This window comes from Lytechinus pictus, chromosome 1, assembly GCF_037042905.1.
Source record: "Lytechinus pictus isolate F3 Inbred chromosome 1, Lp3.0, whole genome shotgun sequence".
Classification (NCBI taxonomy): Eukaryota; Metazoa; Echinodermata; class Echinoidea; order Temnopleuroida; family Toxopneustidae; genus Lytechinus; species Lytechinus pictus.
In genome coordinates, this window is record NC_087245.1 from 14,049,153 (window position 1) to 14,067,123 (window position 17,971).

The 17,971-nt window shown below is 35.6% G+C and overlaps 1 protein-coding gene across 1 annotated transcript in view; it reads left to right on the forward strand.

The window, feature by feature from the left end:
- Window positions 1–17,727, forward strand: part of LOC129263548 (kalirin-like) — a 38,356-nt gene extending 20,629 nt beyond the window's left edge. Inside the window, exons 5-13 of the mRNA XM_064097625.1 lie at window positions 228–329; window positions 2,498–2,611; window positions 3,881–4,080; window positions 6,448–6,685; window positions 7,845–7,967; window positions 9,375–9,566; window positions 10,688–10,822; window positions 11,544–11,774; window positions 15,927–17,727. Coding sequence (XP_063953695.1) covers window positions 228–329; window positions 2,498–2,611; window positions 3,881–4,080; window positions 6,448–6,685; window positions 7,845–7,967; window positions 9,375–9,566; window positions 10,688–10,822; window positions 11,544–11,774; window positions 15,927–16,076 — 1,485 coding nt within the window. The 3' untranslated portion in view covers window positions 16,077–17,727. The remainder of the gene's footprint in view (window positions 1–227; window positions 330–2,497; window positions 2,612–3,880; window positions 4,081–6,447; window positions 6,686–7,844; window positions 7,968–9,374; window positions 9,567–10,687; window positions 10,823–11,543; window positions 11,775–15,926) is intronic.
- Window positions 17,728–17,971: the final 244 nt, after the last annotated feature.

Here is a 17,971-nt window from a genome sequence, read left to right on the forward strand (position 1 = left end):
ACACACTTATCCAACTTCCATGGTTCAATTTTATTGATAATTTTAAGGTTTAACTTTGAATCTCAGTATTGTGAGGAAGCTGAAATAAAGATATTTTCTGTGAACAAATATTATTGCATACTGCTCAGTATGTTTACATTTCATATATTGTTATTTCTAGTCTAGAGGCTAGACACTCTGACTCTGACTGTTTCAATGATTTCTTCCCTCTTCTTTTGTTATAATAGGAATGTGTTCCTGACAACATTCACATGGTGTACATCATCAAGCCAGAGAAGTTTTGGCAGAAGCAGCGGACCAGCATGGGTAGCTCTAAGCTCAAGTTTGAGGTATATATATTCAGAACTCAGTTCATTCACAAACCTATGGAAAAGTATTTTGGATGATCTGTGTTATTAAGTAGCCATTTGTAATGAAAAAAAAAACCCAAATAGAGGAATTAGTTTCATCTGGCAAGGAAGTATACATAAGTTTAAGAAGCTACAAATTCAATTTAGAGGTTGGGAAAATATCTTGTATCTATGGAAAGTTTTTGTGACATATTAATCAATGAGCTACATGTATGAAATGGCCAATCATATGATCCATGGAATGCCAGTTGTAAACCTGTGCAACTTATTTCAAGCAAACTAACCTTTAAATTCATAACTATATTGTTTGTTCATATTGTCTGAGCTTTCAAGTTATCACAGTATTAGGTGTCTAGCATTCTTTCAGAAAGATGCTGCATATATCCACTTGATAGTGTCATTATTATTGTTAATTTGTAAAATATTTAAATAGAGCTTGGCAGTTGGTAGTCGGTAAACAAGTTTAAGTTATCTGGTTAAGTTATCACCCTAATTTGTTAACAACCGGTCTACATCTGAACTAAAAGTGGTTAATTCAGCCCTATGCTAAAAAGTTAAATCTCACTGGTAACCCCTTTCTTTGTAGTTGCAATGTATAATATTGTATTGGATTTTCAAAAGCTTCCAAATGAATGAGACAGAACAAAATTTTAGATGAATTGCATAAGAGGCACGTGGCTCAACTGACTCATAAAAGCGGCAATAATTGTTTTCATGACTTGACTAAAGTGTTTTCAATCGTGAATCCCGCCCACTCTTGCTCATTACTGCAGGAATGCATATAAAGTCATGACAACATAAAGCAAACATTGCGATGGTCTATAATTGGGCGACCTTGGTGTTTTGGTTTTGAATTGTACTAGGGGTGTTTGTTTTATTATCATGAGTGTGTAAATAATCTATTCTAGTCAGTGTTGATTTGAGCCATTGTTTGCTCATAAATGAACAGCAGCAAGGAAAATTGAATGTGTGTATGGCAAGTTCCCCCAAGTCTGCGCAGTCCCCCTTGTCTGCGCACACGCGTATCTGCACGATACTAGTAAAAGAAGATATGCAACGAGCACGAACTTTACACATGCAATGCATAGACATGTATTCCTAAAAAATCTGACTCAAAATGGTGGAAAATAATGAATTTAGGGCATTTCATGTTACGACCTCAAAATGCAGCCTTTCTCATCAAATTCCCTGAATCGTGTGCAAAGTGAATGAGTGCGCAGACATGGGGTACCATTTTTTTTTCAATCTGAAAATGACTGCCCGAGGTTTTTTCAAGAAAATCCTATATTTTCTTTCATTTTTTAATGAGAAATTTGGTACACTTACTCTTGATAATATAAGGAACATTATTAACTGAAAGATTTTGTGAAATATGAATAAATTCATGTTAAATCTTAACTCAAATTGTTAGGTGCGCAGACTTGGGGCCCACCATCATACATGGACAGAGAGCTGGACTGTGATTGTACGCAGAAATCAAGTCACCTCATGTGCTCATGAATCGCTTGTGAATTTAGATTTTCAAAAATATGTTAATATGAAAAAAATGAAATAAAAAATTGAAGCTTTTGCATGAATTATATTTTCAAAAATATTTCCAAGACAATATTTTTATTTTATGATAGACAATATTATTAAACATTAAATTGGTAGAGTTTTTCACAGATATTATGCTAGCAACTGAGTTACATGCATAAAAAGTGCATGGATTTTAGCATAAATAAAACCATATCACAGTTTGTTTTAATGCAATGATTCCTTCTATTAGTTCCCTATTTTAGCTGATAATATAAAAAATTGTAAACATGTAGATTATAAAACATTGCATTTCTTTTTTTCTTCAAAAACTTGTTAAAAAATGCTGTGATAAACAACTTTTACAATGTGTCTTATTCATAAAAGGTGTAAAACATAAAAAGAGGTTACCTCCCTATGTTTTTTTTTTAATGTTTATATGTACCTTACATCAACAGAAAATATATAATTGGATCAGATTCAGCATACATGCATGCTTAAAAAAACATCGAGGGACAATATTAAGCAAGGAAGAGATTTGAACCAGAGGGAGTCAAAACCAGAAGAGGTGCATATAAATCCTTTATATGATTTGGGTGATTCTGTTATTTTTCTTTTGCATGAATTTTCAGACGACAATGATATCATCCGAGAACTTGGTTAAGTTGGTGGATCCAGCTCAGCTGACGGTGGACATGGAGGGTACTATGCATTATGATCATGAGGAATGGCTACAGCTCAGATTGGTAAATAAAGCAAGACAATGGTCTATGATTCAAGCCAAATTATGGTTTGAATCTTTGGACAAGCTTATATTTGGGTAGTATTAGGAGTAGAAGTAATCCAAAATTAGAATCTGGTTTTGTTGCTATGGGCTGGGATGGCCAGGTTTACCTCACGCATGCAGCAATCCTGCAAGTTTGCACAATTCAGTACACCTTGAACCGAACCCTCATAATCAAACTTCTCAAACCGCTTCTTTCATATCTTCTTTGATGGACTGGTTAGATATTGTTAGGCTCCTCAAGCCCTCCCGTGTTCTTTTCTTTTGCCTAAGACCTTTAGTTCTTTGCCTTGGCCTGGGAGTTATAAAGTCCTTGGCCTTAAGGCCCTTGGTTTAGGTCTTCTGCTGTCAGGTCTTAGCCTTGTCCTTTGCTTTGAATTTTTTGCCCTTCGGATAACACTGATAGTCAAACAGCACACAAATCTTGATAGCGAATGTTCAATATATCAGCAGATACAGTACTCAAACTATCAAAAACCCACTGCGAATGATAAGTATAGTAGTATATTCGTTTTTGCCATAGAAACCTGACTCTAAGGACTGCCTCATTAAGCTATTGCAAATTTTACTGAACTTTACAAACGACCAAGTCAAAAACGCCTTTCCAAAAGCCGTTAGAAACAGAAATATTTTTCTATTTTGACAACCATTTTATGGGGGGGAAATTTAAATTACCGCCAGTTTTACAAAAACGTAATATCTCATTCCTAGACTGACATATGGTATGCCTAGTGGGTCTCTTAATCATGTATTCAATCATATAAAGCTTAAAGTAATATATGCTGATCGAAATACTATTTACTCACAATATTTTTGCAAAATACATTATTTGCCACAAATGAGATTATAATAAAAAAAATCAAACTGTGTTAATCCATTAAACATAATTTGATTTGAGTATAATACACATTTTTCTTAAACATTAGGCTAAGTGATCTCAGGCACAGAGCTCATTGTTTTGGGATACAAGGAAAAGTTTGACTGACATTTTGGCACTCCATAGTCCATTTTTCCTAAACTTCATGATCTGCTGTATTGCACAAATAGAATTCCAATGTGAGAATGAAACAGTCAAGAAAACAAAGACAAAATTCTCTTATTTGACCACTCTAAAGTCAAACTCTGAATTCAAGTCATGAGTTTAACATGTAGGTCATCACCTAAAGTAACTTTCTTCATCTACACAACCCTTCTTCAAGACTTCCAATTTTTATATTCAACCCTCTTACAGGCCCTGGAGGATTTCATCTGTAAAGCTGTGGACATGATGCAACATCAGGAACAGATCACACTGGAACTCGGTTGCATGAACTTTGCCATGGACATAGAGGGCGCACAATCTTCTCTGCAGGATCATGAGATGTTGAGGCGGAGCATACAACAGATGCCTGTAGAGGCTGTCAACCAGGAAGGACAGAAAGTACTAAGAAGGTAGGTTTGGAATGCATTGGCTGTAATTTCTATATGAACATAGCAGGCACTCTATCATCTCTACAGGATCATGAGATGATGAGACACAGCATACAGCAGATGCCTGTAGAGGCTGTCAACCAGGAGGGACAAAAAGTATTAAGAAAGTAGGTTTTGGATGCATTGGCACTAATTTTGATATGAACATAGTGGGTACTCAATCCTCTCATCAGGATCATGAGATGTTAAGACGGAGCATAGAGCTGGGGCCCCGTTTCAGAAAAGACTTGCAACTGTTGTAACTTTGCTATTATGGCAACTACCATGGAAACCTTGATTCTGATTGGCTGCTGAGCCCTGTTACCATGGTAGTTGCCATTATGGGAAAGTTACAACAGTTGCAAGTCCTTTATGAAAAAGGCCCCAGAGGTCTGTAGAGGCTGTCATCCAGGAGGGACAGACAGTCCTCTCTGCAGGATCATGAGATGTTAAGACGGAGCATACAGCAGATGCCTGTAGAGGCTGTCAACCAGGTAGGACAGAGAGTACTAGCAAGGTATTGGTATATGACCATTTGCAGTAATTTTTGCCATGGACATAGAGGACACTCTATCTTGTCTGCAAAATCTAGCAGGTGCTTGTTATGTAGAGGCTGTTACCCTGAAGGGATAGAAAGTAATTGGTTTGGCTTTTAACCCGAAGAAGACTGGGGGGCGGATTCAACCCCTCAACATTTTTCATGATAAATCCGCCGCACAAAATTTTATGACCGCCTCGCTCACGAACTTTTACTCTCAAGTCTTGCTTTACTTTTGAGACCAAAATCGCGACCCCCTGGTACATGGTTCTGAAATAACACGACATTTTGTAAGGGCGTACAGACCCGAAATTGCTCAAAAAGGTGAATTCGTGTACAAATCCATTGCAAATAGTGTTTTTAGCCAAAATTCATATATGTATCATTATTTTCCTTTTACTGATTAAAATCAATTAATTCCATTTTGTTTATGGTCATAATAAAATCCCTGACAATTTCCATTGGAAAAACAGTAAAAACAAAAATTGAAAATAAAAGAAATACATAAGAAATTTAGAAAACAATAAAATAGATCAGAAAATAACTGTGATGTTGAAATCGTTTTTAAGTATACTTGATCAGATCCCTATAAAGAGTCTGTATACCAAAAATATAGCATTTTGGGGCATTATTTAAGTTAATTAGGGCAAACTTTTGATTTGCGCATAAGTTAGCACAATTAATTAGCAGTGAGATTTTTCACAGAATTTGATCCTATAGTTTTGTAGATTATGCCATGGGTAACTGGCGTGCCAATTTTTGTTGCGATTGCGCGATTGACGGCCAAGATCATAATGCTCATCGACGGCCCCCCCCCCCCCCCCCCCCCCGTCTTTTTAGGCAACGAAATAGCCCAGTCTAGGGTTAATGGCATTGACAACTTTTTTACAGAGATTTCTCATATACATGTAGAGGGTGCCTTATTATATCTACAGGATTGTAAGATGACTAGATAATTTGATTTTTCATATTCCACTATCCTTACAATATTTATAGAAAGATCACATGCGATTGCATTTTGCCTAGAATGGCCAAAAGTGCTTACAACAAGAAAGAAAAATGTTACAAATACAACAATGAAACCTTCAATACTAAAAATCTGGATTGGAAAATGGAAATGTTTTAAGTCACTTTTTATATGAAGAGATAGATTTGGGTTGCTTGATAGTGGTATTTTTCGTTCTATACTGATCACATGGTGCACCATAACTCTCTTTATTTTATTGTGTAGTTTGTTTGGAAGAGCTTCTATCACCATTGAACCTCTTATAAAGGGGCATCCAAACTTGTTGATAACAGGACTTTTGTGAAGGGAGATATAAAATGTGAAAGTTTGAAGAAATTGGACAGTGAATAAGAAAGTAGCAGGTCTTTCAAAAAATGAGATTTCAAGTACTTTCCCTCAAAGCAGGAATAGAAAGGTACATGTAGATAACAAATTGTCACATGTCCTTATAAAGGGAAAAATATCATTCTGAGTAAAACTGCTGAAAAATGATATTTTAGTCAACTTGTGTATTGGAACAAATTGATAAATCATCCCTACCCTATATTGCAAAGACATTACCTTTGCAGTGGATAAACCATTGAAATCCTCATAGGTATAGTGATAACTTTTTACAACTTTTAGAAATGGATATGATTGCTTTACAAGTAAACATTATAATGTGTAAGTATGTTCTATTTAACAAATGAATTGTAAAGTATTGTAGAGAGAAATTTCACTTTCATATATGAGTTGATTCTTTTTGGGCAGAATAAGAAATACAATGCCTGATATTTTCAAATCTTGTATTCTCCAATATCTTTAGAATATGTGGTGTATTTGGAGGAGACTCGGTCACGGTGGACAGTGGATACGGGGGTAGCTTTACCAGTTCCTCCACGGTATCACTCAACGCTGACTTCCAGGCAGTGGCGCCCCGGATCCTTCAGCTCCTTGATAACGTTGCCAACACAAGGCAGCATCTTTACCAGCAATGGACCACCAAACAAGCCAAACTTGAACAGTGCCTACAACTCAAATTATTTGAACAAGATGCCAAAAAGGTAGGTGCCCTTCAAAGGATCTGTTGAGAACAGTGTTATTTCAGTTAATGCATATTTTCTGCAAATCCCAGTGTGAGTTATCTTTGGCAGATGGGTTAATTTCCTTCTTGACTACTGTATATCTAATACCCATAGTATACATTAAAGCCAGGAGCAAGGCTTTGGTCCGAATTCACAAAGGTGGTTTTGAAAACCCACGGTTGAATCCATGGTTTATGTAGATTTCCTGTATAAATTACGCTTAATTTAGTGCGTATCGGGTGCGTGTATTAAAAAATGTCCAATGCTGATGTGCACTCTTGTCACAGTGCGCCAAATTGACCCCTGTTACCATGGTTAGATATGCTATTTTATTCATGAGTCCACTGTTTGAAGAGTGGACTCATTAATTCAAAAAAGTAGACTCATGAATAAAATAAGCATGGATAACCACGGCAAAAGGCGTCAATTTGGCGCATTGTGACAAAAGCGTGCATCAGCATTGGACAATTTTTAATATATGCGGTAAAATAAGCATAATTTATACAGGAAATCTGCATAAACCATGGACTCAACCATGGGTTTTCAAAACCACCTTTGTGAATTCGGGCATTTATGTTTCAGAAGATAGAAAATAGCTGATAAATTATGTAAATGCTTGGCTTAATAAATTGTTAACGGTTTTTGTATTTGACACTGCAGTGAATAAGATGGAAAAGTGAATAGCCTGAAATGTAAAGATGAACCCATTGACCACAGAATTTAATATTTTTCACTGGCTTTGTCCAGAGATTCCATTGTTCCAGTCGGAAACGTAGTATTTGTGTTAAATCCCCTGTATAGAGGAGTAGATGATAGATCCCAACAAAAGCATTACTGTGTGTATCCAAAATTCATTTTTAGAAGAAATTAGACAGTTGTTGGTAGTTACCACTAAGATCAGATTTTTGAGGTAGAAACACATTTTTGTATTATTCTATGGTCCATTTGAAATCATACAAAAAAAGTTGAAAAAATGACCAATGATCTTTAATGTTATCTGTTTGATTCTTAGGGAAATGTTTCTTGTTTCTTCTACAATAATAATAACAAGTTGTTCTTTAGATATGTATTTTATGAAAAAATTATGATTTTAAGTATTCATCCCTTTATCTTTGTTTTATTATTAATCTTGTTACAGCTCTTTGATTGGTTAGAGCATCACATAGATTTATTCCTGATCAATCATACTGACCTGGGTCATTCTGTAGACATGGCAGCTGAGCTTTCAGATGAACACAATCATTTTGCTTCACAGTCTATGGTGAGGACATATCCATTACATATTGAGACATTTCTTTTTAACGTTTTCAGTAAAATTTGGTTTAAGGGCAATTCCTTGAAAAGTCAATCTTTTTTAATGTCTGACCCCTATCTTTTCCTTCCATTATGTCACTTCATGAACTACTTGAGCCATATAATTTGAGAGCACTAGACCTTTTCATATGAAGCACAAAATGGAGATAAATCATTTTGGGAAGTTCTTATATATAGGGCTCAATGGAATTGCCCATTGACTAAGGAGCACTGGTAATTGACTTTTAATCTGGATCATGTTACAGAATGGTAAGTTGTTTGCTCTGACAAGTTGTCATTTGCTTAATCGTATGTTTTAGTAAAAATCCTTGGTTTTGAATGGCTGGGAACTCCTGGGGCCTGTTGCATAAAAGAAGAACTCTGGTAATTCATTTTGCCAGTTTTTTAATTTGTTAAAATATCAATGGCATACTTTTGTTTGCAAAAGAGGTTTTTTTTCTGGCAAAAGTTTTATGCAACAGGCTCCAGGGTACCATAACACAAAGGTTAGTGATTGATCACTAATTTCAAAGAACAATTCTGATTGGTTCATAGTCAGTCTACTTAGGAAAATGCGCATGCAACGAGGATCTTGATTGGTCATTTCATTTAGCGATTAATCGCTAACCTTAGTGTTACGGCGCCCAGGTCACTTGTTTTTACTATGGTACATGTCATATGTTAGAGAATGGTGACTTGTTAGTGGTGGCAACTTTCATTAAATGGTGTTTGGGTGAAGTATTCCCCCCCCCCTTTTATATAATATAGTTTAAAGAATCTTTAAAACAATCATAAACCAACAAGTTTGCATCTCATCTCCTTGCCTCAATATCATCTATTATAATAGAAAAAATTACAACCATGGATTGGTATTATTTATGGTACACATCAATCCCTTTTAAGGAAATTAAAGAAAAAATAATGATAATAAGATTGATACTCCTACAGAATGTTGGATTTTACCTTATCATCATTATTTTTACCAAAGAATTAAGCGAAAGTCATTATCTGCTCATTCAATCTTCTAATTACATGGCAAAATTATGATTTACAACTGTATGTCAACACATTTTTTATTTCGCAGGTTTGAAATAGCCTATGAACGATTAATGAGTTGGCAAATGGCTCTCCATAAATTTGACTTTATCAATTTTCCTTAAGATAATATTGAATGTAATTGGTGCTCATGATGATAATGATTACGATGATGGTGATAATAATGATAGTGATAATGATGATAGTAATAATGATGATATTTATGATGGTGATGATTATGATTAAGGATGATGGTGTTGAATACGACTATGGCTTTATTTATATTATCTCCAGTGCCAGAAAATTTTGAATAAATAAATCTCTTTTTTTGTCAACACAGAACATGTATGTTCACATCAATAGAGTACTTTCTGCAGCCTCGCAACTGATTGATAATGGTCATTATGCGTCGGAGGTCATAAGGTCACACATGCTACGAATCGACCGCGAGTGGAGGGCATTTGCTGTGGCCCTGGATGAACGTAGCACGCTTCTTGCCATGTCAGTTACGTTTCATAAGAAAGTTTATGAGGTCAGTATAAGCTAGTATTTCACTTTTATTGTATTTTGTGCTGTGCTGATGTAAAAATCTGCCCAATACCAACAATGGAAGGTCAATACCATACTTGAATTCACCCATTGTTAATTAAGTTGAATAGTAATGATTATTAAACGCTTTTCTCAAAGCACTGTTTTGCATTCAAGGTCATCTATTTGCCAATCCTTGATATGGAAAGTTGTAACCAAGTTTGTAAAACAAGTCTTGTTGGCCAAACTCTGATAATAGTAAATGCCCCTGAAAACTTATGTGGAAGAGCGCCATCTTGTGATCATACCTTTCTATCTCTGCAACATTTCACCCTAACACACTACTCTGAGTTTTTAGATATCTGTTAATGTTTTGATATGAGATGTTATCTGTTAACCTGTTATCAGGAAATGATGTGCTATTGGGTCATTAAACAAATGCAGTCTAGCACTTACGGCTTCCTAATTAACAATCAGTATTTGGTTGATGGGGTATGTCATCAATCTGCTTGTAAAAATTTATCCATGGCTACACAGTTTCTCAAATTGCTGAGCATACAACATTGTGCAACAAAATAGCAATACAAGCTTGGTAGTTCTTACTAGAATGCTACTCAGGGAGTGGAGAAAGTGTTTACATTATGTGTGTGTGCATGCCAGAATTTAATGATGGCTTTAATGACATACTTGTAAATTCTATGAAGGCTTAAATGATTAATACCAATTAAGCTATATAAACATAGAGTATTATTATAAATTATTAAACTTTGTTGAATATGGAGGGCAAATTGGATGTTGATATTCTTTAAACAAGGTTTGGTCTTGCACCCTGTAATACTGTCCTTTTGAAAAATGTTATTTGAGTATCTCATTCTTCTGCATATTTCATTGGAAACTTATTCAATTAAAAATGAATCGGCATCTCTTGGAAGCTTGTTCAAAAGCTACCAGGTATTTAGAGAAATAAATGTATTGTGTTCTAACAAGCCACAATCAGGGTTATTATAAGTCTGTGAAGTGCTAGGTGATGTCATTCTAATGTTTCAAGTGCTGTATAATGGTATTTGATTATGAATTATTATTGACTCATTCATATTTGTGGTTTGCATACCCTTGTTATTGCAGTACGAACACAATTTTCATGACTGGAGCACCAGATGCCATTTGGATGGAGAGCTCCCTCACGATGTTGGTGAATTGGAGTCCATGCTGCAACAGCACCATGCCTTGTCCGATGACATCAACCAGAAATATACCCAAGTAAGATTATATCAGTGGCTTTGGAGGTGGTGGGGTTGTAGGAGTTGGTATTGATGATGATGATGCTGATGATGATGCTGATGATGCTGATGACGATGATGATGGTGATGATGATGACGATGATGACGATGATGATGATGATGATGATGGTTATGATGATTATGATGATGGTGATGATGATGGTGATGATGATGATGATGATGATGATGATGATGGTGGTTATGATGATGATGATGATGGTGATGATGAAGGTGATGATAACGTTGTTGATGATGATTATGATGACGCTGCTGATGATGATGATGGTGATGATGATGATGATGATGATGGTGATGGTGATGATGATGATGATGATGATGATGATGATGATGATGATGATGATGATGATGATGATGATGATGATGATGATGATGATGGTGATGATGACGATGATGATAGTGATGATGTTGATGATGACGATGATGATGATGATGGTGATGATGGTGGTTATAATGATAATGATAAAGATATTTATTCTTAAAAATGTAAACATGTTTACAACTGACATTTTTCAGTAAAATTCACTGCTATGAACAATTCACAACTTACCCTGTACTTATGGCACAATATAATGCCTTTGGAAGACAAAATTCAAAAATAAATTATGAAAAAAAAAGGAAAGGAGATTTTTTGAAAATGTATCTAGCTTGTAAACTTACTCTCATATCCTGCCCCTAACCAGGTTCTTTCCGATGGCAAAGCCCTTCTGGCGGCGTTGCAGCAACCGTTAAGTCCGGAGAGCGAGAACTCTGTTACTGCCCAGACCAACTACTCCCAGTCGGCCGGTCACTTCTTGGATCTGATCCATGAGGTGCTGCAGCAGCACAGGGAGTTAGATGAGAGGTGGCAGAGGAAAAGGACTGTCATTAATCAGAGGGTTCAGCTCTGCGTCTTCCAGCACGATACGGCACAGGTGGGTCTGAGGGACTCTTCCTCAGTAACATTCATGTTTCATTTACCCAGGGTAACCATGTCAGTTTTGAAACTGATCTGCCAGCGGGCCCTGCATAACATAGTAGATTAATATTTACCCTTCTCAGATCTAAATGTTGAGTAGCTTGAAAGAAGACAGATAGTTCCATTTTTATAAAAATGAAATAAATTAAAAATAATATAGGATTTGTATAGCGCACGTATCCACCTTGCTAGGTGCTCAAGGCGCTCCTATATTACCCCGGCTAAGCTAGTCTACCAATTCCGGTGCGCACAGCTTTTTGAGGAAATACTTCTTGCTGGTACTCATTTACCTCACCTGGGTTGAGTGTAGCACAATGTGGGTAAATTTCTTGCTGTAGGAAAACACGCCGTGGCTGGGAAACGAACCCATGTCCTTCAGATTGAAAGACGAGAGTCTTAACCACTAGACCATGACGCCCCCACGTCTTTATAAGTCTTTTGTATGCCTTGACTGGAGATTGAACCTGTTCATGAGGTGGGTGCTCTACGAATTAGTAACCACGCATGGTCTTTTATAATCTATTACTATCACTAGGATGGAAGGTAAAAGTGCATGATTTAAGGTTTGGTTTTAGTGTTGGTGTTAGGATTGGAGTCCTAAATGAGATTAGTCTGCAGGCACAGACCCTGCTTGAAACTTTGATCAACAAGTGGGTCTATACACAAAGACTAGCATATAAAACTTGCTGGGGAGAGAGCCTTCAGTACACAAGGCATTATAGGCTGCACATTCAGACCCTTAACTCAAGTGAAGGGTCTGCACAGCAGACTAAATTAAGATCGCCTATCCTCGCCCCAACACCTAACCTGAATGTACAAAAATTATTCAAATCACATTAGTGTGGCCAGCTCATCCTAGGACCAACTTCATATGATGTTGTGCTGATGTTAGAATGGGCCCAACACCAAAACCAACAGGATAACTCTGAACTTGAAATCACCCAGTGTATATTGGATGTTTGTGTAACTGACCGGTCATCTATCCTCTAGTGATTTCCAAACACAGATAATCTTGGATGATATTGTGTCGGGTGTGTTCAATGTAATGGTCGTGTATCAGTTTTGTAGCTAAACCAGAGCCAGATTATGGTAAAAAGATGAAAACTGAATCATCAATGCTCATGAATGCACATAGACTGTACAACTTGCAACTAGCTGTGCCGTTTAAAGGATAGATTCCTGGATAGAATGCAGCATGCTATAGATGATGAAAAGTTAGAATGTGAATCAGTACTCCATGATTTCCATGGTTATGATAATGATCAGTCAAATACTGTTGTAGCCCTTTCATTGACTGTCTTATGTTGCCCATTTGGGTTGTTTAAAACAGATTTAGGGCATCAGGCTTTATCTGTGAATCACTATTATAATACTTTCAACATAGTTTCGTCAGTTGATTGAACAATATATGGAAATAATGTTCATAATTCATTGAAAGCCTTCATTAGTGAATGCTCTATATTCATACACCGGGCGGGTGTTTCATAAAGCTCTTTTAAATTTAAGAACGACTGGTAATCCTTTCTTACACGCTAAATATTCACCATTGAACATTAAATGGTGAATATCATTTACAACAAGAAAGGATAACCAGTCGTTCTTAAAGAGAAATTCCAGTAGTTGCAGTAAACACTGATTTCATGAGAAAGTCTGTAAAACCAGGCTTAATTGTCAGTATATCATCGAGGATCTAGATCTGGTACAGTTACATAAACTGAACTTTGTGAAATCTTGAAATCTACGCTGAAAAATGTTCAGACTGAACTTCCCCAACACAGATAAGCGCACGTGGGACAGTGTATAATTATTGCTTTGAGCGTCGGACCCGACGCTCTACCCGAATCCTGTGCTTATTTGCTGATTTCTCAGCAATTACACAATTTCTTCCAGAATCCTTTGTCACATGCGTTTTATTTATACAAACAGACACTTTGGTGGTCATTTCATTGGATTCTGTACGAACTCATTTTGATATCGTTACCAAAACTAGCATTTACCTTTAAAGTCACAGCTTTACGAAACTGCCCCCTGGGGCAGTAAACTAAAATGGCTCAGTTTGTAAAGCAGTGATCTAGCACTTGGTATTACAATGGCCACGTCATTCAACTCTCAGGTCCAAAACTAGATTCTGGCAGAGGGTTCTGTAGCTGTAGGTTTTCTGGCTACATACTCAATATGGTCAAATAACCCTTAGCTATACATATAACAAGACAGTTTTGAAAAAAATATATGAATTTTTTTGTTAGGTTTTCGAGTTTAAAACTTGCATGAATATTCTTAATATTTTACCAAGGAATTATCTCCAAGGTGTTTTTTTGTTACATTTTAGACTATCATTTTCAAAATTTTCATATATCTTTTTTTTTACTGAGTATTTTATTGAAAAATTGTGAAAATAAGGTTCATTACTGTAATTGCAAAACAGGTTAAAAATTACCTTCAATGATATCTGGAAAGCAATTTTTTTCAAAACTTAAAATCCAAGCATATAACAACTTAAACAAAATGAGAAGAAACTGTACTTCATAAATACAGACTACTTAAAGATCAGTATGACCTTTTAACACATATGTTGGACTAATTATTTTGAGTTAATTTGTGATAAGAGTGTATCTTCCTGTTAACGGGCTGTGTAACGCATGCGATCGGTTGATTGCTGAAACCTCAGATAGGTGCACTGAACGTCTATTGCAGAATGAAACCAAAAGTGATCTATTTGAATTAATTATTGCCAAGGTATGTTAGAGACCATGTGAAGATTAGACAAGCATAAGGTCATAAAAGCCATATCCAATATGTCTTAATCTTGAGCATGAAATTGAAGTGTAAGGTAATAACAAAGTGTGAATGACATAAAGCCACTTCTTTTAGCAAGAGTCCTTCTTAGTTTCTTTGCCTTTCCAGTCCTTAAAAATTTTCCACTCTAAACACATTCTGAAAATGTTTAGTGGCTCATGTGCATATATTTCCAAACACCATAATTAGAAAAATTACATATATCATTTATTGTTTCATCTTTTATTGTAAATGGGGCTTAAATATTAGAGTGATTTTAATTTTGTTCTGTCTCCTGCAGTATAAAAGGGCCCATGTCTATATTCTTGGCTTACCCTAAAGTAAGGACCAGAATGCATTATCTAGAAGAAATCATACAGGCTTCAGCTATTTCCAGATAGGTTTCCAAGAATAGTTCTAGCACGAATGCACATTACTTCAAGTACAGGAAATACTTGCATATGTTAGTAGACAAGGAACTTCCTGTGATATTTGTTTGTGTATGTTTTCACCATATTTCCTGAAGTGTAAATTGAATTCAATGCAAACTCTCTAAACTGGTTTCAAGTGGAGATATAACATTGTGTCACCAATAGTCTTATATAGGAATCAAACCTCCATTGTATAGATTGTAAATATACTGCATCAATTATACAATCTGCCTATATACTTCCTACTCTGTGGATCATCATTCTGTGCTTGTGTGTGATTGCTTTGCAATGGATTGTAATTCCATAGAAAAGGTAAAGTGTTATCCGATTTAATCAAGGATTCTTGTTGTAATTTTTCCCAATTTACTTCATTTATTTTTAAAAGAAAATTTAAATGATTGATTGTTGTTCATGGTTTGTATACTGTGTACATCATATGTTTCACACATTTGCCATTATCCACAGTCGGTTAGGATTATATCCATGGTTCTCATCCATTGAAGGAAATCTATGTTGGACGTGTTAGAAACGTGATATTGCATGATGTTTGCTTGAAGATATATAATAGCAATGCAACTTTTTTTATAATAGCAATGCAATGTGTTTCTCAGGAAGTGAATATTTTGTAGTTGTTTTGTTGCAGTATTGGAAGAATGTATCACAATAATGTTGTACAGTTTAATAGCTAATGACAAGGGGACATATGGCTCACCATCTTCTCCAGTGGATCTGATATTGAGGATTAATACATTTCCATGTAGTATGAATGCTGGGCTCTTCCTTTGAAAAGATCACTGTTATGCCATCCAGCCATCATGCCTTGTTTTGAGATTGTTTCGGAGTGTCCGGAGAGTCATATCTGATACACATGAATGATGTATCGTTTTGTGTTTTTGTTTCAGGTGTTGTTTTGGCTGCAGAACTATGGAGAGGAATTTTTAAACAAACACACCAGTATTGGAAAGTCACTGCACAAAGCCAGGGCGTTGCAGAAGAAACATGAGGAATTTGAAGCCATTGCCCAGGTAAGTTTAAATGGAACAGTTTTCTAAAACTCAAGAGCTATTTTTTCTAATCTTATCACTAAGAGCAGGCAGATTTGTAACATTTTCTTTTGCAAACATTTTAGTCTGATAAGAAGTGATATTTTTTTAAAACTCAGACTCACTTACAGACTATCCATATAATTTGACAATAAGGGTGATCTGTTTTACTAACCCCATCATCTCCAAGTTCCTGAGTGGGCCTTTTGTAATTTTTAAAATTATTATTGTCATTCATCACACTAAAATACTATTTAAACATGAATAAAAGTTATTAAAAATCTGATAGCAATGCAACCGGTCAAGCTGCCTGGATATGGAAAAAATTATCTTTGTATCAGTGCCCCGCGAATCTTCCTCCCCTTTTTCTGACCTGATGCAGGTTCTCCTTTTGGAGTCAACCAGCATGGAATTGTGGGTCGTGTCGAGCTTTTACTGGTTGTGACAGCTTATTTAGCATATTATTGAGTAAAAATCCCCCAAATCATGAAAAAAGATGGTATACATTTAAAAAAAGGGACGGATGAAAAGAGAATTCATTGAGGTTTTTCTTTGAACCTGTGTGTATTCCTCCAATGGACCATGGCGCTGTTGAAGATATACCCTTTAACTGAATTCTGAGCCCAGTGTCATTAGAGAATCTTTGCAAGGACTAACCAACATATCAACGAGATGCTATTTGAGGCACCTGTTTGTAAACTATTATCAACATATTGACATTCAATTCATTACTCAAATCACTTTAAAAATTATTTATAGATCTATATAGATAATGAGATGTGATGTACCCTTATTTTTATTAGGTTTTGCATGCATTGATGATCTAAATAGATTTATGTTGATAATAATTTTTCATAGCTGCCCTTTTAAAGAATATCATACAAGAGGAAGTCCTTGCGAAGAACATTTTATTATGCTTGACCTTATCTAGTATTCAATATTGGGCTATTCTCTATCCTCCAGATAGCAGAAGAAGCAATATTTATAAGATGTATGAGGATTATTATGATGATAATGATGATGATGAATGATGATACCCAAAAGGAACTTACTTAGAAGATAAAAACGTATTGAGATGACAATATGATAGAGGTGATATGTTCAGAAATATAGCTGTGATGTGATGGTGTTGCTGTGATTATGAATGCAACGAGTTTGTAATAATCAATGATATTTGCATCAGTGAGCATGGATTCATATAGATAGGGGCTATAAAACAATAAGAAATATGAGAGAGAAAATAACATTACCAATAATCCTGTATTTCTTTTTAAAAAGTTAAAAGACATTAATTATTATGTGTGTTGATTTGTGATATTTATTTAGTCCAATGAACCTATACCCGTTGTTATATATCGTTGGTACCACCTGATATAAACCTTATTGATGACTTTTAACAAAATCTACTTTGTTAACCCTTTGATATTTGAAAAGAACATTTCCATCTTATGCATTTGTTGGTCAGCTGTTTACCCTTTGCATTCTTCAAGATGAGCATTGCAGAAGGTCCATCATGAAGAAGTCTGCCATGTGAATAGTTGCCTTCACCTGTCTTTCTTAATGTCAATATGTGATGAAAAATATTTCAGAGAGGGAGAAAGAGAATTACGGGGTTGATGAAAGATTTGAGAGAGAAAGGGAAAAAATGAAAACAACCTTTAAAAAAAAATAGAATCAAAATGACAGAAAATTACAATTTTAACAGAAACACATCAAGAAAAGCAGAGTGAACAGTGTTGACAGTGTAATGCAAAATACACAACAGAAACAGATGCAAAAACAAGTGCTAAATGCTGAATGTAAATGGGGGAGGGGGGTTCCAGTATGGAAAAGGAGATCACTCAAGTATTAAAAAGCAATTTTACATCTGAAAGAAACTTCCTGAAGGATATATCCAAGGAAGA